Source organism: Scyliorhinus canicula, chromosome 16 (genome assembly GCF_902713615.1).
Source record: "Scyliorhinus canicula chromosome 16, sScyCan1.1, whole genome shotgun sequence".
Classification (NCBI taxonomy): domain Eukaryota; kingdom Metazoa; phylum Chordata; class Chondrichthyes; order Carcharhiniformes; family Scyliorhinidae; genus Scyliorhinus; species Scyliorhinus canicula.
In genome coordinates, this window is record NC_052161.1 from 120,797,806 (window position 1) to 120,821,757 (window position 23,952).

Sequence of the window (23,952 nt, forward strand, 5' to 3'; positions counted from 1 at the left end):
TTTTAAAATAAATTTAGAGTGCCCAATTCTTTTTTCTCCAATTAAGGGGCAATTTAGCGTGGCCAATTCACTACCCTGACACATCTTTTGGTTTGTGGGGGTGAGATCCATGCAGGCACGGGGTTAATGTGCAAACTCGACACGGACAGTAACCCGGGGTCGGTTGCGATCGAACTCGGGTCCTCGGCGCCATGAGGCAATCTGCTCCTACTTCAAATGTTCTTAGAAATACTATTATTTTGTAAACGGTACCAGGAAAGCCCGGCCAACCACACTGTCACATCCACATGTTTTGGGCCTGCCCAAGACTTGTCAGGTTCTTGACAAACCTCTTTGAGGCAATTTCCAAGGTGTGGAGGTGAGGGTGGAGCTATGCCCGAAAGTGGCAGTCTTTGGGGTCTCAGACCAGCCAGAACTCTTTATGTGAGGAGGGCCAACACCCTAGCCTTCGCCACCCTAGTTGCCCGCCAAAGAATCCTGCTTAGCTGGCGATCGGCAGCACCACCCAAAGCTGCAGTCTGGCTGTCCGACCTGTCAGAATTCCTGCAACTGGAGAAAATAAAATTCATCATCAGTGGGTTCGAAAAGGGCTTGCACATGATGTGAAAGCCGTTCACGAACGTTTTCCAAGACCTGTTTGTAGCCACCAGCTGGGTAGAGGAAGTCTTTGGAGGGGGGGGGGGGGGGGGTGGGGGCACCGACACGCCAGATCACAACACAGCTGTATATACAGGTGTTGCACTGTCTGGGGGTATCAACCCCACTGGATGGAAATTTGTAATAATACAACTTTGATTTGGCAATGATAACCACGTACTATAAAACATGACAATCAATAAAAACATTTAATAAAAAAACACTTATTTCAGCTATCCGATTATTCTCACTATCCTGCCCTTTTCCCATAGCACTTCAATTTTTTTTACCTTTTACATATTTATGTAATTCCCTCATGGAGGTTATTATTGAATCCTATATTACTACCCTTCAGATAATGCATTCCAGATCATAACGGCTCAACTATTCCTCTCAACGGTGTGGCAATAGAATTGCCAGGGGGCAGCGTGAATCCCGCTTCCACCGGCTGCCGAATTCTCCGGCGCCGGGGATTTGGTGGGGACGGGAATCGCGATGGTCGGCGGCCGCTGGCAGCGCCCCTCCCCCCCCGCCCCCGGTGATTCTCCGGCCTGTGATGGGCCTAGTAGCCGTCCGTTTTTGGGCCGGTCCCGCCGCCATAAATTAGAGTAGGTACTTACAGTCGGGACCTGGCTGCACGGGCGGCCTCGGGGGGATCTGGCCCCCGTGCCCCCACGGTAGCCTGGCCTGCGCTCGGGGCCCACTGATCCGCGGGCGGGCCTGTGCCGTGAGGGCACTCCATTCCTCCACATCGGTTGGTGTTAAAGGTACGATGGTCGACGCAGAGATGAACCCCCCCTGCACATGTGTTGTGATGACGCCAGCACACGCTGGCGCTCCCGCACTTGCGCCAACTCGCACTGGCCGCGCAGAGGCCCTTCGCTGCCGGTTGGCATGGCGCTAAGCCCCTTCTGCTCCAGCCAGCGGGGTGCAAACCACTTCGGCGCTGGCCTAGCCCCTAAAGGCGCGAAGGATTCTGCACCTTTGGGGCGGCCTGACGCCGGAGTGGTTCACGCCACTCCTCGGCGCCGGGACCGCCCGCCCCGCCGGGTAGGGGAGAATCTCGCCCCTCATCTCACAAATGTAAATTCAGGATTTTTGTTCTTTCATTCAAACTTACTGGCTTGTGTGTCTCTGTTTAGCCTTTGCTTGTTGGAGTCATGGGAAGGATGATGTATTTATCCAGGATGGAGTAAGTGAGACCTGTGTCGAAGCGGAGAATATCCAGGTATCATGCCGAGAGCCCCGATCACTGGACGGTATCTGCCCTGACGAAACACTCCAAGATTGGAGAAAGGACACTTATAAAGTGCAATTGAATAGGTATGAAATGGGATGTGGAGTGGGTGAGGTTAGTGCCTGGGGATGTGGTTGCTTGTGGGGAAACTTTAATTTGGACATGAAGCGAGAGCAGCTGAGTTTAAGAATGCTGTGGGGGCTATGTTTGGGAGTGAAGTCCCCATGGAATGAATTGGTTTCCAGGTGTTTCTGTGCATATTATGGCACTGAGTTGATTACCTTGTATCCTGTGAGCTTTGCAGGATCCCAACATGTAGTCGATTGCAGGATGCTCTGCAACTCTGGCCTGCGGAACCATTCCAACACCATTTGAGATTCAGCAAACATCTGCCTCAGCAGGACTGCACAGTCACATTAGTGGATACAGAGGGATCATCTGACACTAACTGCAGCTGCCCTGAACAGGTAACTAGAATATATGTGTCCGTGACTCCCAGTTGTAATGTTTTCTAAATCGATCAAGCGAGTAACATCCAAGCAGCAAAGTTTGAGGTCATCTCCTGCACATTCTGAAACTGTTGGTATTTCTGTGAACAGTTGAAATGGAAATTTTCCTGATAGTCCAGAGGATCTAGAAATAAAACCGTTGTCTAAATGTCGAATATGGCAGACATATCCATCTCCACGCTCTATGTGTGTTGCCTGCTATATTGGATCAGGCTCCTCCGTAGGCATGCAGGACACATGCTGCAAATATCAAAATGGACATATAAATACAGGCCCGACACTGATTAGGGTAGCCTTTTGTGATACTGAGCTGACCAGCTGACTCTGGTTTGATAAACTTGCCCAAAAACTAATTGTGCTGACAGGAAGGACCAGCAGTGCTTCTGAAATTCCCCTTCAAATTCCCTCATCCCATTGCCACTGTGCCCTCTCGGCGAAAGAACTCTCCCGTGTGTAAAATGTACTAGATGCTGTGGTATGAAGAGGCAAGAGTTCAGCTCCTTTTCCACCAACTCACCTTTAATGGTTCAAACTCACTCTGCACAGAACTCTACAGATCATCACAAGCTCCAGAGTCCACCTGAAGCCCCTTTACATATCAGTGTCAATCATTGAACACTTAACATAAATGAGACAATCATTGAACACTTAACATAAATGAGAAAACTAATTGCAATGTCTCTTAACCCATTACTTAACACCGTGGTCCCACTCGTTTTAAATGTCTTACTTTTCCAGCAGTGATACCTTAATCACAATTCAGCACAATCTCAATCCTGCTTTAACTGATATACTGCTCTGTGCAGTGAGGCAGGTTAATTTTTCTCACCTGTTTTGAGGTGTTATGCTTTCGTTGACATTAAATTAAAATCCAAACACAAAGGGTGCAACTGATTATTTGTGATGTTTTGCAGGGGACTGAGCTGCGACCACACAGGTTACATGAAACAATACCAGCGAATAGAGTTGATCTGGAGAAAGCAGGAAAGTGGCTACAGCACAAAGTGGAGAAGCACCTTGTTGAACAGCATCTGGCATGCTGGGTTGCCCAATTCCGACAGGTGCGCCGAGTGGAGCGGTTCCACCAATGGTCCCTGCTTGCACGGTACACGAGTGTTAGTTCTGATGTTCTACCCAATTCTTTCTTGTTGGTATTTATTTCGTTTCCTCTTCCCCCCTCATCACCTCTCCTGAAGAGACTCTCATCGAGTGTGAGTTCCACAAGAACCAACTGCTTTCCAACACTTGAATATCCAATCTTTGTGTGTGCCTGGATGGTGATTGTTGGGAAAACCATTCATCCACAATAGGCATCACAATTGAGTCTAATAGTTCCCTTGCACAAGTGACAGCTGCTGGACAATAATCAGAAGGGAGAACCTTGCCTGTTGTCCCTTCCTATTGCCAGCCCAGGGCGAATGAGGTCAATCTTAGTGCCACACAGTTGCTACGCCTGAAAACAACTAATGACACAGGCCGTGCATGGAGCCTGGGAGCTGGCTTGGGTCCACATTGAGTCCTGCTGGTGGAGTTAAAAGGATGCTATTTGTTGTATCACATCTATTGTTACAGTGTTTGATGCTATTGGGTCTTGTGGGAGGGCCTAGCCAGAGAATATCAGGGTCAGTGAAACCAGCTTCCTGTTCATCCATGTTCCACGAAGAGACCAACTTGGACTTACCCCTTGCTTCACATCAATAGTCATGTAAACCGGAAACAATGAGTTGAATGAAACATTGAACTGTGAAACTTGGAAATAGGGAAACAAAATTTGATTAGAAAATGAACAATTGCAACTTTTTTCCAAGCCAGCCTTCCTATTTCCACTCTCCGAACCCATGACCTCTGCCACCAAGAAGGACAAAGGCAGCAGATGCATGGGAACATCACCATCTGCAAGTTTCCCACCAAGTCACACACCATCCTGACTTGGAACTATATTGCCATTCCTTCACTGTTGCTGGGTCAAAATCCTGGAACCTCCTCGCTAACAGACTGGGGGTGCATCTACACTTTCTGGACTGCAGAGGTTCAAGAAGATAGCTGATCATCACCGTCTCAAGGGCAATTAGGGATGGGCAATAAATGCTGGCCTGGTCAGTGATGCCCACATCCCACGAATCAATAAAAAAGAACTTCAAAGTTCTTATCCTTGCTTTTAAATCCCCCCATTACCTCTGACTGCATTTCCTTATGATGCTTCCTCCCTCATACCCCAGCACACATCCTTCACTCTTCTAACCCAATGCATGCTTCCTTCACTCCATATGGAAGGCTGCTGATTCACTGAATAAGTTACCATCCTTTAGAACCCTTCATAAGTTCCTCTGCGGCAACCATGGCTTAACGGCTAGCTGTTTTGCCTCTGAACAACACAACATATTAACAACAACTTACATTAACACAATGATAAGTTACATAACCATAGAGAAAAAAAATAGAAACTACAATAAATCCCGCCATGTCACTGATCCAGGTCTCCACACTTGGGGGCCTTGCATCTTTCCACTGCATCAAGATCCTCCGCCGGGCTACTAGGGACGCAAAGGCCAGGACACCGGCCTGTTTTGCCTCCTGCACTCCCGGCTCCACCGCAACTCCAAAAATCGCGAGTCCCCACCCTGGTTTGACCCTGGATCCAACCACCCTCGACACCGTCCCCGCCACCCCCTTCCAGAATTCTTCCAGTGCCGGGCATGCCCAAAACATATGGGCATGATTCGCTGGACTCCCCGAACACCTGGTGCACCTGTCCTCACCCCCAAAGAACCTACTCATCCTAGTCCCGGACATGTGGGCCTGGTGCAGCACCTTGAATTGGACGAGGCTAAGCCTCGCACATGAAGAGGAAGAGTTGACTCTCTCCAAGGCATCCGCCCAAGTCCCGTCCTCTATCTGCTCCCCAAGTTCCCCCTCCCATTTAGCCTTCAGCTCCTCCACTGACGACTCCTCCACCTCCTGCATTACCTTATAAATGTCAGACACCTTCCCCTCACCGACCCACACCCCCGAAAGCACTCTGTCCATCGCCCCCCTCGAGGGCAGAAAAGGGAACTCCTCTACCTGTCGCCCAGCAAACGCCTTTACCTGCAAGTATCTGAACATGTTCCCTTGGGGGAGCCCAAATTTATCTTCCAGTTCCCCCAGGCCCGCAAACCTCCCGCCAATAAACAGGTCCTTCAATTTACTGATGCCCACCCTTTGCCACCCCCTAAATCCCCCATCAGTGTTCCCCGGGATGAACCGATGATTTCCACCTAATGGAGCCTCCATCGAGCCCCCTGTTTCCCCCCGATGCCGTCTCCACTGTCCCCAGATTCTTAGGGTCGCCACCATCACCGGGCTCGTGGTATACCTCTTAGGAGAGAGCGGCAACAGCGCCGGTGCCAAGGCACCCAGGCTCGTACCTCTACATGACGCCATCTCCAGTCTTTTCCACCCCCCCCCCCCCCCCCCCCACCCCATCCCCCCACTCCTCCTCCATCACCCATTTACGCACCATTGACAAATTGGCCGCCCAATAGTACCCCAAAAGGTTGGGCAGCTCCAGCCCGCCTCTATCCCTCCCTCGCTCCAGGAAAACCCTCTTCACTCTCGGAGTTCCATGTGCCCACACAAAGTTCAAAATACTGCTAGTCACCCTCCTAAAGAAGGCCCTGGGGATGAAGATGGGCAGGCACTGAAAGAGGAACAAGAACCTCGGAAGCACCGTCATTTTGATGGACTGCACCGTCCCCGCCAACGACAATGGCAGCATGTCCCACCTCTTGAACTCCTCCTCCATCTGATCCACAAGTCTGGTGAAATTATGCTTGTGAAGAGTCCCCCAGTCCCTGTCCACCTGCACCCCCAGGTACCTAAAACTCTCCCCTGCCCTCCTAAGCGGGAGCCTACCAATTCCTTCCTCCTGGTCTCCAGGGTGCACCACAAACACCTCACTCTTGCCTAGATTTAGTTTATAGCCTGAAAAGGTCCTAAACTCAGCTAGCAGCTCCATCAACCCCGGCATCCCTCCCACCGGGTCCGCGACATACAGTAACAGGTCATCGGAATACAACGACACCCTATGTTCCTCCCCACCTCGCACCAAACCTCTCCACCTCCCTGAATCCCTCAACGCCATCGCCAACGGCTTGATTGCCAATGCAAACAACAAGGGGGACAGGGGGCAACCCTGCCTGGTCCCTCAGTAAAGCCGGAAGTACTCCGACCTCCTCCCATTCGTGGCCACACACGCCATCGGGGCCTCATATAGCAGCCTCACCCATCTAATAAACCCATCACCAAATCCAAACCTCCCCAACACCTCCCATAAGTACCCCCACTCCACTCTATCGAAGGCCTTCTCCGCATCCAGCGCCACCACTATCTCAGCCTCCCCCTCAATCGCCGGCATCATGATGACATTCAACAATCTCCGCACATTCGTGTTCAGCTGCCTTCCCTTCACAAAACCTGTCTGATCCTCGTGTACAACCCCTGGCACACAGTCCTTTATCCTGGTGGCCAGGATTTTTGCCAGCACCTTGGCATCCACATTAAGGAGAGATATGGGCCCGTATGAACCACACTTCTGGGGGTCCTTGTCCCTCTTTAAGATTAACGAAATCAGCGCCCGCGACATTGTCGTGGGCAAAGTCCCCCCTTCCCACGCTTCATTAAGTGTCCGCACCAGCAAGGGGCCCACTAGGTCCACAAACTTTTTATAAAATTCCACCGGGAACCCATCCGGCCCCGGCGCCTTCCCTGACTGCATCTGCCCGATCCCCTTAACTAGCTCCTCCAGCTCAATCGGCGCCCCCAACCCCTCCACTTGCTCCTCCTGCACCTTCGGGAAAGATAGCCCGTCGAGAAACCTCTCCATTCCCCTCCTCTCCACCGTTGGCTCCGACCGGTACAGTTCCCCGTAAAAGTCCTTGAAGACCTCATTCACCTCTACCCCCTTCCGCACCACATTCCCACTCTTGTCTCTCACTCCAGCAATTTCCTAAGCCGCATCCCGCTTGCGGAGCTGATGAGCCAGCATTCTACTCGCCTTTTCACCATGTTCGTACACTGCCCCTTGTGCCTTCCTCCACTGTGCCTCCGCCTTTCTAGTGGTCAGCAAATCAAATTTAGCCTGCAGGCTGCGCCTCTCCCCCAACAGTCCCTCCTCTGGTGCCTCCGCGTACCTCCTATCTACCTCCAGCATCTTCCCCACCAGTCTATCCCTCTCACTCCTCTCGCTCCTCTCCCTGTGTGCCCGGATGGTGGTCCCGCACCTCCCCCATCTCCAACTCCATCCAATGCGGAGCGTGGTCGGAGATTGCAATGGCCGAATATTCGGCCTCCTCCACTCTCGGAATCAGTCCCCTACTCACCACGAAGAAGTCTATCCGAGAATAAACCCTATGTACGTGGGAGAAGAAAGAGTACTCCTGTGCCCTCGGCCTCACAAACCTCCATGGATCCACCCCTCCCATCTGGTCCATAAACCCTCTCAGTACCTTGGCTGCCGCCGGCCTCTTACCCGTCCTTGAACTGGACCGATCCAGTGAAGGATCCAACACCGTATTTAAGTCCCCCCCCATAATCAGACCTCCCGCCTCTAGATCCGGGACCCGTCCCAGCATACGCCTCATAAAGCCCGCATCGTCCCAATTTGGGGCATACACACTAGCAAGTGCCACCTTCTCTCCATGTAGCCTGCCCCTAACCATAACATACCTATCCCCCTTATCCGCCACCACCTCAGATGCCTCAAACGGCACATTCTTCCCCACCAGAATCGCCACTCCCCGGTTCTTCACATCCAACCCAGAGTGGAAAACCTGCCCCTCCCACCCCTTCCTCAGACGGACCTGGTCCGCCACCTTCAGGTGGGTCTCCTGAAGCATTGCCACATCTGCCTTTAGCCCCCTCAGTTGAGCAAGTACCCTCGACCGCTTCACCGGCCCATTCAATCCTCTCGCATTCCAGGTGACCAACCGGATCAGAGGGCGTCCCGCCCCCTCCCCCGTCGACTAGCCATAGCCCGTCGACTGCCCGCCCCAGGCCAGCACCCCTCTCCCGACCCAGTCCCCACAGCGACAACACCTCACCTCTGTTCCCCCGGCCCACACCAGCTCCTTCCTGACCCTGCCAGCAGCAACCCGGTATTCCCCTTTCCCCCCCTCCCTCGCCCCCCAGGCTAGGAACCCTCCTAGCCACGAACCGTCCTCCATTGTACTTCCGTGGGTCAGCTAACTTCTGCTGACCCCGGAAACCCCCGCCAAAAACCCGACCCCTCCCAAAGTGGGATCATCCCCCATCCTGCCCCTCCTCCAGGCACCGCTCCAGCGCGGGGAAGAACCAGTTAAGCCCCCCCCGCCATCATCTCCACCCCCCAGCCCCGTGACGCGGGAAACCAGAGGAAAGCCCGTGCTTTCGCACTGCCCCACCACACCCTTCTGACGCAGCTCCCAAATACCAGCCCCACTCCATACCCCCAACCCGATATAGAATACAACAAACCCCCCAACCCTCCCCGCAAGATACAAAACTCAAACAATGCCCCACAGCAAAAAAAAACATTACAGAACAACACCCCATAAATAACCATATCAAAATTACAAAAGTACAGAAAAAGAGAACACCGCAACAGCAGAAACCAACAATAAAGCATTACAACCGACCCCGCAACCCCGAACCCCTAGTTCGAGTCCAGTTTCTCCGCCCATACGAAGGCCCACGCCTCCTCCGGGGAATCAAAATAATAGTGCCGGTCCAAATAAAAGTTACCCACAGGCGCGCAGGCTGCAACATTCCAAACTTTATCTTCTTCTTGTAGAGCACCTCTTTCGTCCGATTGAACCCGGACCGCCGCTTAGCCACCTCCGCACTCCAATCCTGGTAGATCCGTACTACCCTATTCTCCCAATTGCTGCTCTTCACCTTCTTGGCCCAGCGCAGCACACACTCCCGATCACTGAACCGGTGGAACCTCACCAGCACCGCACGCGGGGGTTCATTCTCCTTAGGCCTCCTGGCCAGTACCCTGTGGGCTCCCTCCAGCTCCAGGGGCAGATGGAAAGATCCTGCCCCCACTAGCGAGTTCAGCATCGTGGCCACGTCGGTTGTCAGATCCGACCCCTCCAGCCCCTCCGCAAGGCCCAAGATCCTCAGATTTTTCTGCCTCATGCGGTGATCAAGCTCCTCTAAGCGGTCTTGCCACTTCTTGTGGAGTGCCTCATGCCCCTCCACCTTACTCACGAGGACCACGGCCTCCTCCTCTTGTTCAGTGGCCAACGCCTGGATGGCAGCACCCTGGGTCGTCAGAATCTCCGAAAGCTTTTTATTCATTTCCTGCAGAGAGCTCAGCACCTCAGCCTTGAAATCTGCAAAACAGCGCAGGAGAGCAGCTTGCTGCTCCTGGGCCCACTGCTTCCACTCCTCTGGTGCTCCGCCGGCCGCCATCTTGGAATCCTTCCCCCGTTTTTGTTCCTTTGTTTTTAATACACTTGTTGAACTATAGTATTACGGATTGTGCTCTGAACATAGCCCCAGTATTTTTGTGTTATTGTCATCAAAGAACAAAGAAAAGTACAGCACAGGAACAGGCCCTTCGGCCCTCCAAGCCTGCACCAACCATGCTGCCCGTCTAAACTAAAATCTTCTACACTTCCGGGGTTCGTATCCCTCTATTCCCATCCTATTTATGTATTTGTCAAGATGCCCCTTAAACGTTACTATCATCCCTGCTTCCACCACCTCCTCCATCAGCGAGTTTCAGGCACCCACTACCCTCTGTGTAAAAAACGTACCTCGTACATCTCCTCTAAACCTTGCCCCTTGCACCTGAAACCTATACCCCCTAGTAATTGACCTCTCTACCCTGGGGAAAAAGCTCTGACTATCCACTCTGTCTATGCCCCTCATAATTTTGTAGACCTCTATCAGGTTGCCCCATAACCTCCTTTGTTCCAGTGGGACAGAGCTGTAGGTAAACAGGTTCAGGTACCGATACAGTTTCAGGTTCTTTGTTGATAACTTCTATGTGGAGGATTACGATAAATAAGAACCAATGTGTAATTTTCTTTCTGCAGAGCGTTTCTGAGTTGGAGCCAATGGAGGCAGGGTCGTTGCAGAACCCGAGAGTTGATTGAAAGGTTTTCCTTTGTCCGGCAGTGCCGAGTTCTGCTGAGCCTTTGGAAAATGCGTTTACTACAAAAACTGGAAGCTGACAGAAGATGCAGAGAGATATTGCATCAGCAAATTCAGAAGGCCATGACCCAGTGGCACACATATACAAGGAGTGAGTGTCAGTATAGAACAGTGTTTTTCAAACTTTTTTTCCGGGACCCATTTTTACAAACTGGCCAATGTTCGGGACCCACACCGGCCGACCTTCGGGACCCACACCGGCCGACCTTCGGGACCCACACCGGCCGACCTTCGCGACCCACACCGACCAACCTTCGCGACCCTCCATTTTCTCTTACCTTGTTTGCTGCTGACAAAATGGAGGAATTGCAATCGTGCCCAAAGCACGTGATGGCGACGTTCAGGGGCTGTGACCTGCTCACTACCTCCCTCAGGCAGGAAGATTACACAGAATGTTAAAAAGAATATTCTATGCCTCCGATTGTGCAAATTTGCAGTCTTCAGCCTCAGCAGCCGGCTTTTATATTCAATAGAAATTTATTTTTTATAAATTGTAACAATGTTTTTGCACGGCACGTTTAATCAATGAGACCAAGCCCATGTCATTGTCAGATTCTTCCTGTTTCTTCTCTTCCTTTTTCTCTTCGTCAGCAACTGCTGCAGCAGCTGGGGCACTGCTACCAGCACCAACGTTGCAGATCAGACTATTGACGTCAATATTAGCCAATGCCTTGGCAAACAGACTAGGCCAGAAAGGCTCAATGGTCACACCAGCTGTTTTCATCAGGGCATTGGGTTTCTCTTCAGTTACAGTGCAGGATGAGCGTGCTGTAGATACAGGCGAGTTCCAACGTGGAGGCCATGCGCTGGATCTCTGCGGGTGGGTCTGATGATGCTAGTCGCCAGGGGGGGGGCTCGACCTTAGTTTCGTTCAGAAAAGGCGCGCACTTCCGAACCGGGCAGAGCGAGCAGCAGCCGGCTTTTAACTATGCCGGTTGCGAGCGGCCTTTTTACCATAAAAAAATGCGACCGCACTGCACGTGCGCAACTATTCATCGGTGCGCATGTGCAAAACTCTTTTTACAATTATGTTGTAAAAAGGCCGCTCGCAGCCGGTGTAGTTAACAGCTGGCTGCTGCGCTTCTTGCGCACGGGTTTGCGCAATCGGGAGCGCCGCGATGGACGGCTCCACGACCCTCTCGACACACGCCCACGACCCACCCGCAGGGCGCGCTCCCGACTTTGAAGATCACTAGTTTAGAAGGTACCAGGGCAGGACTAGTGTTTACACATGAACAAATGTTGTATCAAAATTTCAAGGACACCAAGTAGATCTTCAATCACCTGCAGTTTACCTGGTCAGATTGTTAACGTCTGCAGTGTTAACTTGGCAGACCAGATATAGACATAGGCATAGAATTTACAGTGCAAAAGGAGGCCATTCGGCCCATCGAGTCTGCACCGACCCCTGGAAAGAGCACCCCACTTAAGCCCACACCTCCAGCCCATACCCGTAACCTAGCAACCCCACCCAATCCCTTTGGGCACTAAGGGCAATCCACCTAACCTGCACGTCTTTGGACTGTGGGTGGAAACCGGAGCTCATGGAGGAAACCCACGCAGACATGGGGAGAACGTGCAGACTCCGCACAGACAGTGACCCAAGCCGGTAATCGAACCTGTAACCCTGGAGCTATGAAGCAACTATGCTAACCACTGTACTACTGCGTTATAGTATTATCTGGGTAAACCAATTATTACCTGCAATGTTACGTAGTTAGACTGGTTATCATCTGCTGTATTACCTGCGTCAACTGGAGCATATCCAAATGAGCGAAGTAATTTGAAAGTCCCGTAACTGAGGGCTGGATTCTTCCACTCCGCCGCAAGAACGCCACCATTGAGCCGCGGACAAAGGAGAAGTCCATTGACCTTGGGCGGATTCTTTTTTTTAAATTTAGAGTACCCAATTATTTTTTTTCCAATTAAGGGGCAATTTAGCGTGGCCAATCCACCTACTCTGCACATCTGTGGGGGCGAAACCCATGCAAACACAGGGAGAATGTGCAAACTCCACATGACAGTGACCCAGGGCTGGTTTTGATCCTGGGACTTTGGCGCCGTGAGGCAGAAATGCTAACCACTGTGCCACTTTCCCTGTTAAATTTGGAAAAAGGAGACTCAGCCTCGTTCGCAGCCGTCTTCCAATTAAGAGTTCAGCTGGCGGTATGCCCGTTGTGGAATGCGGTGTGGTCCTGTAATCAAACAGCCAGCGGGAGAGCTATGTGTCCATTGACGCTGCCGGCTGCTTCTTGAGTCCCGCTTTAAGTGTCTGGACCACTCTCTCTGCCAGGCCGTTGGTCACTGGATGATAAGGGGCCGTTTTGATGTGACGGACTCCGTTTTCCTTCAGGAATTTTCTAAATTCCCCACTTGTGAATGCCGTTCCGTTGTCTGACACCAATACCTCCGGAAGTCCATGTGTTGCAAGCGAGGCCCTGAGCTTTTCAATTTTCGATGCTGTGCTTGCCACGTTTACCCGGTGGACGTCCAACCATTTGGAGTGGGCGTCCACTATCACCAAAAACACTGAGCCCATGAAAGGGCCGGCATGGTCAATATGCAGGCGGGTCCACGGTCTGCCTGGCCATTCCCACGGGTGCAATGGCGCCACTGGTGGCACTCTTTGCCCCTGTTGGCACTCCTGGCACTGACGTACCAAGGCTGCTATGTCTGTGTCCAAACCTGGCCACCAAACGTAGCTTCGAGCTAGTATCTTCATTTTAGACACCCCTGGGTGTCCGTGATGTAACTCGGTTAAGATTGCCTGACAGCCCTGAGCTGGGACTATTACCTGGGCTCCCCATAATAGGATACCGCCTTCTATGGTTATTTGGTCCCTTCTGCTCCAGTATGGGTGCATCTGGGGCTCCACTGGTCTTTCCAGTTCCCCTGTTAGCAGTAAATGCTTCATCTTGGCTAAAACTGGGTCTTTTTGCGTCCACAACCGAATATGTTGTGCGTCTACTGGTAGGGTGTCCAAAAAATTTAGAGTCATTACTGTCTCCTCTACTTTTGGTATTTGCGGCGGAGTGTCCAGGGGGGGAAGTCTGCTCAAAGCATCTGCATTTGCTACTCGCGTTCCCGGTCTGTGCTCCAGAACGTATCTATATGCCGCCAGTAGCAACGCCCAGCGTTGGATTCTAGCTGATGCATTCGGGGGTATTGACTTGTCTTCTTTTAATAACCCTAATAATGGCTTATGGTCCGTCACTATGGTGAATTTCCGCCCGTACAGATACTGGTGAAATTTTTTTACTGCGAATATCACCGCCAGTCCTTCCTTCTCGATTTGGGCGTACTTCCTCTCAGCCATCGCCAAGGTCCACGAAGCCTAGGCTATTGGCCGTTCTTACCCATTCCTTCCTCTATGGGCTAAGACGGCTCCTACCCCGTAGGGGGATGCATCACAAGTGACCACCAACTCCTTCCTTGGGTCATAATGCTCTAGGACATTTTCGGATGACGGCTGTTCCTTAATGTCCCTAAATGCTCGGTTTTGGCGGGTGGACCATTTCCATTCTTGCCCCTTTTTTAGTAGCTGGTGGAGGGGTTCTAGGATGGACGCCCTATTTTCAATAAATTTTCCATAATAGGTTACCAACCCTAGAAATGATCGTAACTCCTAGACCGTGGTGGGAGCTGGGGCTTCTTTTATTGCCCATACTCTGTCTTCTAATGGGTGTAAGCCTGACTCGTCTACTTTATATCCCAGGTACGTCACTTGTGGGGCCAGAAAAACACATTTTTCCCTTTTTAGCCGCACGCCTGCCTTTGCGAAAAGCCTGAGCACTTCCTCCAGGTTCCTTAAGTGTTCCCTGTTTGTCTTACCCGTGATTAAGACATCGTCCAAATAAATCGTCACCTGCGGTAGTCCCTGCAGAATATTTTCCATCGTACGCTGGAATATAGCGCAGGCTGATGACACTCCGACACTCCGAAAGGTAGCCTAGTATAACGAAAAAGACCCTTTAGGGTGTTGATCGTAGTGAACTTCTGGGAGTCCTTGTCCAGTTTTAACTGCAGGTAGGCGTGGCTCATGTCCAGTTTCATGAACAAAAGCCCACCTGCCAATTTGCCATATAGGTCGTCTATTTTCGGGATTGGGTATTTGTCCAGCAGTGCGTATTTGTTTACTGTCTGTTTGAAATCTCCACAGGGACGTATCGAGCCTTCTGGCTTCAAAATTGGTACCACCGGCGCTGCCCATTCCGAGAACTGTACTGGTCTAATAATACCGTCGCGCCGTAACCTTTCTATTTCGTCATCTACTTTCTTCCTTAATGCAAAAGGTACCGGCCTGGCCTTACAAAATTTCAGGAGGGCTTCTGGGTCCACGTGCAAAGTTGCTTTGGTGCCTATGATTTCCCCCAAACCTTCCTGGAAGACCTCCGGGTATTTTTGGAGTACTCCACTCAACTGCCCGCTTCTACTGTGGAAAATTTTCATCCAATCTAATTTGAGGTCTTTCAGACAGTTTCGTCCAATTAAGCTCGGTCCGGAGCCCTCTACTATCGTCAACGGTAATCTGAGCAATTGTTTCTCATATTCCACGGGTACATGAGTCATGCCTAGAACTTCCAGGGGTTCCCCTGTGTAGGTTTTAAGTTTCGTCGATGTTTTTGTTAGGGTTAGTGGCTGGAGTCCATCTTTGATTTTTCTAAATGCTGCCACTCCCAATACTGATACGGCCGCACCCGTGTCTATTTCCATTATTGTCGGCCACCCGTTCATCCGTGGGGTAATCTTAATGGGTTCTGCTTTCTTCGTTGCAATATTATATAATTGTTCCCCCTCGGAGGAGGATGGGGCGTCTAGGTTGTGTATTTCCCTGTGTCCCCACCTGCTATTCCTCTTTTGCCACCTCCTTCTAGGGTTTCTGTCGCTGTTACCCCACTCTGTCTGGTGCCAGAAACGGTCCTTCTCTGTTGGGGGAGCCTCAGCCGTTACTTCCCTCTGCCTCCAGTTAGTCCTGGCAGACTTGGGGGCAGTTCTGGGGTTTTCCTTTTTCCCTCTATTCCTCAGGCTTTTCCTGAGAGCGGCTATCTGGTAGCAGGACCCGTTGTGGTAGTCCGTCTCACAGGTATCTACCTCCATTGGCGTGCCCTGTAGTTCCTGCGCCCCACTTGCTGCCTTTTCTAGGGACAGTGCGAGCTATAATGCCTGCCTGCAGTCAATCTCCGTTTCCGCCAACAGGCGTTTCTGTATTGTGAGGTCGTTTGAAACCTACAGTATTCTGAAAGGGCTTGGCATGGTGGACGCTGAGAGATTGCTTCCGACAGTTGGAGAATCCAAAATACGGGAGTTGGCGGGGGGGTTTAGACAGACTTTTGGGGCACGATTCTCCGTCAGCTGACATCGGGAATTGCGATTGGGTGGAGAATTGGTTCCGACGCTAAAATCGTGGCAGATGCCGATTTGACGCCAAATCGCGATTCTCCGTCTCCTCGACAGCAGCGTCGATGTGTTATGGAACTTATTGTTCAGTAAACACCGTTTGCATGTCATTAGCGGGCCCGACCCGGTAATCTCTGGGGCTTCCGCGGTTCTCTGCCAAGTTCCTGACGGTGCGGTTCACATGTGCTTTCAAAAATCGTGAAACCGGCGTGGTGGCTGCTGAGGGAGAGAGAGAGAGGAGGTAGAACATGGAGAGGAGTGACCGTGGGCTGCTGAGCCAGATACTGACTCGGGGTTGGGGGGAGATAGGCTGAGGGCGAGGGTGACTCCCCACGGGACTGAGACGGTCACAGACACAGTCCAGTCACAGATCGCCATTACCACAGCCTGCAAGGCAGCCATCTTGCTGCGCATCCACTGACCACCCATACTAGCCCCCTTGAACCCCCGTCCCATGAAGTGGCCTTCTTCTGCTCCTATGTCTTGTGTTCAATCCCTCCATGGAGCATCTTCACTCACCCTCACTGCATAGAATCTCTGCTTCGCCCCTTCACTCAGTCCCTCCCACCAGACTCTCCACTTAGTTTCTACTCACTCTGACCCCCACACATTCTAGCTGTACAAACCTCCTATTTTGCTTTGGTTTAGGTTTTGGCCTCTGTAAAAGGCCTGACCGGTAAGCACCAGACCAAACAATTAACTAATAGCCTTAAGTGATTAGTGTTCCTTGCATTATCAGAGGCAAATTAATTGATGGTTTTAATCTTTTCATCAAGAATAATTTCCCGTTCTCTTTGTGATTCATTCTTCTTCTGTATGTTGTGTTTTCTCCAGACAGACGGCAACTCTATGATCTCCAGGCTTACTTCCAGTCTGTTAAGAAACAGAAAGTGAAGCTCTTGATCCTTAGCAACTGGCAGCAGAAAGCAGAGAGGCAGAGAGACATGAAGATAGTGGCAGATGGGATGGTGCAACGCAGGTTTGACCCAATTATTGGGAGTTGAAATGAAAAATGAAATGAAATGAAAATCACTTATTGTCACGAGTAGGCTTCAATGAAGTTACTGTGAAAAGCCCCTAGTCGTCACATTCCGGCGCCTGTCCGGGGAGGCTGGTACGGGAATCGAACCGTGCTGCTGGCCTGCTTGGTTTGCTTTAAAAGCCAGCGATTTAGCTGAGTGAGCTAAACCAGCCCCTAGTTAGTGCTGTTTGGATAAAATTAGTGAGCTTAAGGCCCGTTACTCTGTATTTACTGATTGGGAGCTAAATTATTTCCCATTGCCTGTTAGTACTTGTAGAATTGGGGCATGCGGGCCAGGCTGTACTCTGATGCTGCATTACTTTCATGCTGCATTGTGCTTCCGGAGCAGATCTGTTGTTGGGCAGCTGCATTTTGGGTAAATTATTTTCTGCACCAGAAGTGGTAGTTGGTGATTAAGGGGATACCAGTAGATCACCACGGAGTAGACAGTGGATATCTGGAGGTGGGGGGAAGCATTTGTTGCAATGGTTTTGGATGCACAGACCTGTCCTGTTAATCGATGAAGGCTCGAAGGGCAGGTGCCTGAACTGTAAATTGCTACCTCACATTAATGTGGATGCAGCAGCAAAGAGGCTTGAGCTGGGGAAAAGCTCAATCACTTTAGATTAAAGTTGTGCGCTCAGGCCCAGTTCAGTGAGCGATCCCTCGGACTCGTGGGCTATGCAGGAAGTTCTAGGCCTCCACATGTTTGCTATTTCATAACTTAATTCTTCTTGGGAAGGTGAAGTGTTTTGATGGTAACTGTAAATCTTTAGTTCCTAAGACACCTGTGAAATGTCCTTTCTTCTGATCTGATGTTCCTCGTTGCAGGTATCTGCAGGCTTGGTACTTAGTCACCCTTCGGATCGAGGAGAGGAAGCAGAACCTGTGGGCATTTCAAACCGGGCAGACCCGACAAACACTGTGGAGAGTTTTTAGCTGGTGGAAGTATTGCTGTGAACTCAGATGCTATTCAGAGTATCACAGACAGCTTCAAACAGCACAGAGAGCTGTCCATTGTTGGAAACAGAAAATGTTACTCGGCCGAGCTATCAGACATCGACACACAATCATTACTCAAATAGTAGGTGAATTATCATTATTTTATTAAAAAGTAATTTCAACTGAAGAGCAGGTTGCTTTCTAAAGACCATCTAGCTCCTGCTATGGGATAGTGCGGGAAGATGCTGCTCAGGTAAAAGATGGGCCATGACACTGAATGGTGGACCAGGCTCAAAGGTATTCTACTGTTCTTATTCTTGAGACCTTTCAGTAGAGATAGGATGGTGCAGGGTTACAACAAATTGGCTTCACGGGGTAAACATTCTCCTCTGGTTCTGTAGTCCCATCATTCAAGGCACAATTTGAACTTTCATAGAAACATGATTTGGACAATTATTCATCTGCCTGAGAGCCAAACCAGCTCTATCTCTGATCCCATTCCCAATTCTTTCTGCAATCCTTCTGCACAATCACTGCTCAAATAATGATATCTCCTTTAAACACCTCAATTGAATTTTCATTCATAGCCTCCTAAGACATTTGACATCCCTCCAGATCTTTGCATGAAGACATTTTTCTGCTCCACTTTTAACCAGTTTATGCTGATTTATAGGATTCTGCTCCCATATCAAATTTTACCGGAGAGAAAAATCCTTCTTCATCTAGCCTGTCAATTCATATTACTTTAAAGAGCTTGATCTGACCTCCATTCACCTTCCCAAAGATTGTCCTGATGAAACATCACTGGATGCCCTCCAAAGCCACAACACCTCCGTACGTTGGAGCACCCCAGATTGAACACAAACTCCTTCCTTCCTCCCCTATTGCAGTATTTGATGTTGCTCCAGAGCACCCTCCTCTCCTCTCCACTGAAGTCTTCACCTCACTTCTCCCCCACCGTCTACCTTCCTCTCTCCTCCTTGTGGGTCAGAGAAATGTCCCCAGCCCCATGCCAGTTATGGGTTCTGTCAGAAATGGTGTTCGGCAAAGTGACACATAAATTCTGGCCGTCGATGTTGGCTCCACGTCCATCAGGTGCCACGTGTACAACTCTGCTGCCAAGGTGAAAGGTTTCAGCAGTAAGCTGATCAGAAATGCTGAAGCCCATCTACATTTCCCTTACATTCCTTCCTTTCCCCTCCCTCACACAAAACAAAGTTTTAAAAACATTACTGTTTAAAATAAGTTAAAGTCAGTATTTACATAGGTCCTCTGTTGAAGTTGTCAGTATTGGTGTTGAATACTAAAGTTGGTGAACAGCTGCTATTTGCCGGTGATTCATGATTGAATTGCAAGACAGGCTGTTGTGTGATAGCATTATCTGCAGGTCACACAATGACAACATTGGGAACAAGCCAACAGGGACAGCACTGGCAAAAGGCCACACAAGAGCAACATTGGGAACAAGCCAACAGGGACAGCACTGGCAAAAGGCCACACAAGAGCAACATTGGGAACAAGCCAACAGGGACAGCACTGGCAAAAGGCCACACAAGAGCAGCATACCTTCGCTCCCATACTTGAAGGACCTGAGGAGTACAACTCATTTTAAAACACCCATCAAATACATTCAATTGGAAGAAAAGGAAATAAAGGGACTTGTCCTGCCACAATTCATTTCCACTTTGTAATCTCACTAGTTTTTTCTTCTCTTCTGATGGTACTTACTCTTGCTGGGTGCGGTTCCATGAGAAATAGTGGGCGCGATTCTCCCAAAACGGGAGAAATCGTAAAGCTGGCGTAAAACCCGGGCGGGTTTTACGGCAGCGCGCCCCTTCCCGACCGGGGACCGATTCTGGTCCCCGGTCGGGGCTAGCAGCCCGACGCCGTAGGCTCCGGCAAGACGAAAATCGTTAAGCCCGCTTGCCGGAGTTAGCGCCGGCTGACGCGTCATATGACGTCAGCCGCGCATGTGCAGTTTGGAAGACTCCAACCCGCGCATGCGCGGGTGACGTCGCGTTTTTGCGCGAAACCCGCGCATGCGCGGGCCGGGTTGCCCCTCAGCCGCCCCGCGAATGGATACTGCGGGGCGGCGGAAGGACAAGTAGTGCGCGGGCATCGGGCCCGCTGCCCGCGATCGGTGGGCACCAATCGCGGGCCCATGGCACCCTTGGCACGGCCGTACCGGTGCCATGGTTATTAATAGCGAGTTAGTCACGCCGTTTTTACGAACGGCAAGACCAGGTGTGTTTGCCGTTCGTAAAAACGGCGTAAAGGGCTGGGACTTCGGCCCATCTAACAGCTGAGAATCGCTGCCGGCCGTAAAAAAACGGCGGCAGCGATTCGGGTCTGGACTTCGGCGGGGCGGGGGGTGGGGGGGAGAATAGCGGGAGGGCGGCAAAAATGTCGGGAAGGCCCTCCCGCTATTCTCCCACCCGTCGTGTGGGGCGGAGAATTTCGCCCAGTGTCTCCACTACCTCACCAAGTGATCATTCTCCATGGGTCAGTCTCAGGAGTGAAAACTAGAAGGCTGTTTAACCATCGAGATGATCCGATCAACCTCACTTTGTAGCCACTCATGCATTTTCTTTTTTTTTTAATTTTCCAATTACAGGGCAAATCAACATGGCCAATCCACCTATCCTGAACATCTTTAGTTTGTGGGGTGAGACCCATGCAACCTCTACATGGACAGTGACCCGGGTCCAGGATCAAACCCGGGTCCTCGGCGCCTTGTGACAGCAGTGCTAACCACTGTGTCACGGTGCCACCTGCACACATGCATTTTCTAGCTGGATTCAGCAATCTGGAGTGGCTGATTTCTAGGGCGGCACGGTGTCGCAGTGGTTAGCATTGCTGCCTCACGGCGCCGAGGTCCCAGGTTCGATCCCTGTTCTGGGTCACTGTCTGTGAGGAATTTTCACATTCTCCCCGTGTTTGCATGGGTTTCGCCCGCACAACCCAAAGACGTGCATGGTAGGTGAATTGGTCACGCTCAATTGCCCCTTAATTGGAAAAAATGAATGGGTACTCAAAATTTATAAAAGAAAAGGAGTGGCTGATTTCCCTCTGCCAACCTAGGATGATATCTGATAAAACCAAGATTTTTGCAAACAGTGATGTTTGCTTTCATTGGTCCTATGACTATTATTTAGTGTAATTTTTATTTGAACACTATTATTGTTTGAATGTGGATTTGTTAATAGTTCTTCAGAAGTTGGAAGGAGACGGTCAGGTTATTCCAGCTATCCTATCAGTTTGCTGTTAACATTGAAGAGAGGAGACTGAGGCTGCTGCTTAACGCTTGGGCCAACTTGGTGAAAGGTGAGAATGCCAGAAATCCTTGGTAAAATTATAAGCTGCTTTTGAGGTGGTCAGTCCAGGGCTATGATGGAAAGCTGCTCTGAAATTTAGTAAACTATTAGAGAAGTTGCTCTGTTCCCATACAAAAACACACAACAATACTGTGAGGTTGTGTCAAAGTGATATGGGAAATCCAGACTTGAAAATATTTCCTGCCAACGGCACTGCCAATATTCACAGCTTCATTCACCATTTATTGAGCGTGTTTCAGTACACACCATTATTTTTCTTATGTACAGACTGTGCACGTATGATGCTCTCTCTTTCCTCACCCGATCCCAGAGAGCTGCACATATTTTGCGTGTTGTTTCAACAACCACCATTATCTATGCGTGTGTGCCTGTGAATCAGACATCTTGAAATAATAAGGTAGAAAAAGTTTTAATGAAAAGTTTTCAATGAAGTGAATGTGATTTCCTATGAAATCTCAAGCGTTGCCCACTCTCCAATGCTCACTTGCTCTGACCCCTGGAGTATTTCCTCTAAGCTTTGATGAGCAAGATCAAATTGAGAACCACTGGGGTTTAGTCCTGTCTTGAGTGTGCGGTGTGTGCTAACCTTGTAGGTTAGTTCAAATATTTTTGAAAAACCTTTTTTAACAGTGGCAATAATTTTACTTTCAAATTTCAGTGGCCTTCAATTCATTCCCCTACTAATCCACATTTTGCAACTCTGCTAAATATAATCCACGTGCATTACTATGGTTCCCATACTTTTCACACCACCACTGCAAGTTACCCTCCAAATCACACACCATCCTGACTTGGAACTGTATTGTCACTCCTGCACTGTCACTGGGTCAAAATCCTGGAATTCTCTTCCTAACAGCACTGTGGATGTTATAACAACAACTGGTGCGGTTCAAGATAGCAGCACATTACCACCTTCTTAAGGGCAATTAGGGATGGGCAAGAAATGTTGGCCTAGCCAGTGACACCTTTGTTCCATGAACGAATATAAACAAAAATCTTATCCAAGCACATTTATACCAGAAAGGTGTCTGGGATTGTGGAAGAGGACTGGCCCATTACTGAAATTGAGCAGTTCTGACAGATGGGCTAGACTCAAGTTTATTACCTTTTCAGAGCGAAAAACTGTTGATGCGCAGCTCAGGTTGATGATATCTGCAGCTCAGCAGAGGGTGATGCAGGCTGCGTTTCATCAGATGGTGGCATTATATCGGAAACAGAAAGAGGTCGTGAAATTCTACCATCTAACACTGCTCCGCAGGTAAAGACTGGACCACAATAATCCCTGTGCTCCCACACCATTTGTAGCTGTTATAAGCAAATATTGCTGTTGTTTGGCTTTCTATTTCCTTACCCATGCCGACCTCACCTCATCACTACCATGTATAAAACAGAAATTTAAACACTTCCCAGCTGTAGGCTGTTCGCAAGACACATGACATCATAAATAATTGGTATGGAAATTGTATGCATAAGGGTCTTGAATATGTATCTCAACTTTGGGGGAAACTGGGGGCGAGATTGTCTGGGCCCTCTCACCAGCAGGATCATTTGCTCCCGCAGACTTCAACAGGGATTTGAATGGATTGCCGCATACGCCATGGGAAAACCTGTCACAGGGCATTTGGAAAGTTGCAGCCTGGGTCTATTTGATCCCTTTTTACCTTATTTGAGCACAGTAAGAAGTCTTACAACACCAGGTTAATGTCCAACAGGTTTGTTTCAAAAACTAGCTTTCGGAGCACTGCTCCTTCCTCAGGTGAGTGAAGAGGTATGTTCCAGAAACATATATATAGACAAAGTCAAAGATGCAAGACAATGCTTTGAATGCGAGCATTTGCAGGTAATTAAGTCTTTACAGATCCAGAGATTTTTTTATTTTTTTTATTTTTTATTTTCCAATTAAGGGGCAATTTAGCGTGGCCAATCCACCTAACCTGCACATCTTTGGGTTGTGGGGGCGAAACCCACGCAGACACGGGGAGGACGTGCAAACTCCACACAGACAGTGACCCAGAGCCGGGATTCGAACCCGGGTCCTCAGCGCTGTAGGCAGCAATGCTAACCACTGTGCCACCGTGCTGCCCTACAGATCCAGAGATAGGGGTAACCCCAGGTTAAAGAGATGTGAATTGTCTCAAGCCAGGACAGTTGGTAGGATTTTGCAAGCCCAGGCCAGATGGTGGGGAATGAATGTAACGCGGCATGAATCCAAGGTCCCGGTTGAGGCTGTACTCATGTGTGCGGAACTTAGCTCTAAGTTTCTGCTCGGCGATTTTGCGTTGTCACGCGTCCTAAAGGCCGCCTTGGAGAACGCTTACCCAGAGGTCAGAGGCTGAATGCCCTTGACTGCTGAAGTGTTCCCCGACTGGAAGGGAACATTCCTGCCTGGCGATTGTCGCGTGCTGTCCGTTCATCTGTTGTCGCAGCGTCTGCATGGTCTCACCAATGTACCACGCTTCGGGGCGTCCTGTCCTGCAGCGTGTGAGGTAGACGTTGGCCGAGTCGCACGAGTATGTACTGCGTACCTGGTGGGTGATGTTCTCACATGTAATGGTGGTACCCATGTCGATGATCTGGCACGTCTTGCAGAGATTGCCATGGCAGGGTGTGTAGTATCATGGTCGCTGTTCTGAAGGCTGGGTAATTTGCTGCAAACAATGGTGCCAGATCATTGTCTTGCATCTTTGAATTTGT

At 50.1% G+C, this 23,952-nt stretch overlaps 1 protein-coding gene across 13 annotated transcripts in view; it reads left to right on the plus strand.

Moving 5' to 3' along the window:
- Nucleotides 1-23,952, plus strand: part of LOC119979506 — a 72,836-nt gene that overhangs the window by 39,732 nt on the left and 9,152 nt on the right. For 12 of the 13 annotated variants that reach the window (XR_005463746.1, XM_038821822.1, XM_038821820.1 and 9 more), the window contains 8 exons: nt 1,779-1,959; nt 2,178-2,340; nt 3,297-3,487; nt 10,446-10,654; nt 16,795-16,939; nt 17,813-18,065; nt 21,130-21,247; nt 22,372-22,516. Coding sequence is in view for 11 of the 13 variants with exons in the window: in XM_038821822.1 (XP_038677750.1) it covers nt 1,779-1,959; nt 2,178-2,340; nt 3,297-3,487; nt 10,446-10,654; nt 16,795-16,939; nt 17,813-18,065; nt 21,130-21,247; nt 22,372-22,516 (1,405 nt within the window). In the remaining 2 variants the exon portion in view is untranslated. The remainder of the gene's footprint in view (nt 1-1,778; nt 1,960-2,177; nt 2,341-3,296; nt 3,488-10,445; nt 10,655-16,794; nt 16,940-17,812; nt 18,066-21,129; nt 21,248-22,371; nt 22,517-23,952) is intronic. The other variant, XR_005463747.1, reaches the window with a different exon arrangement.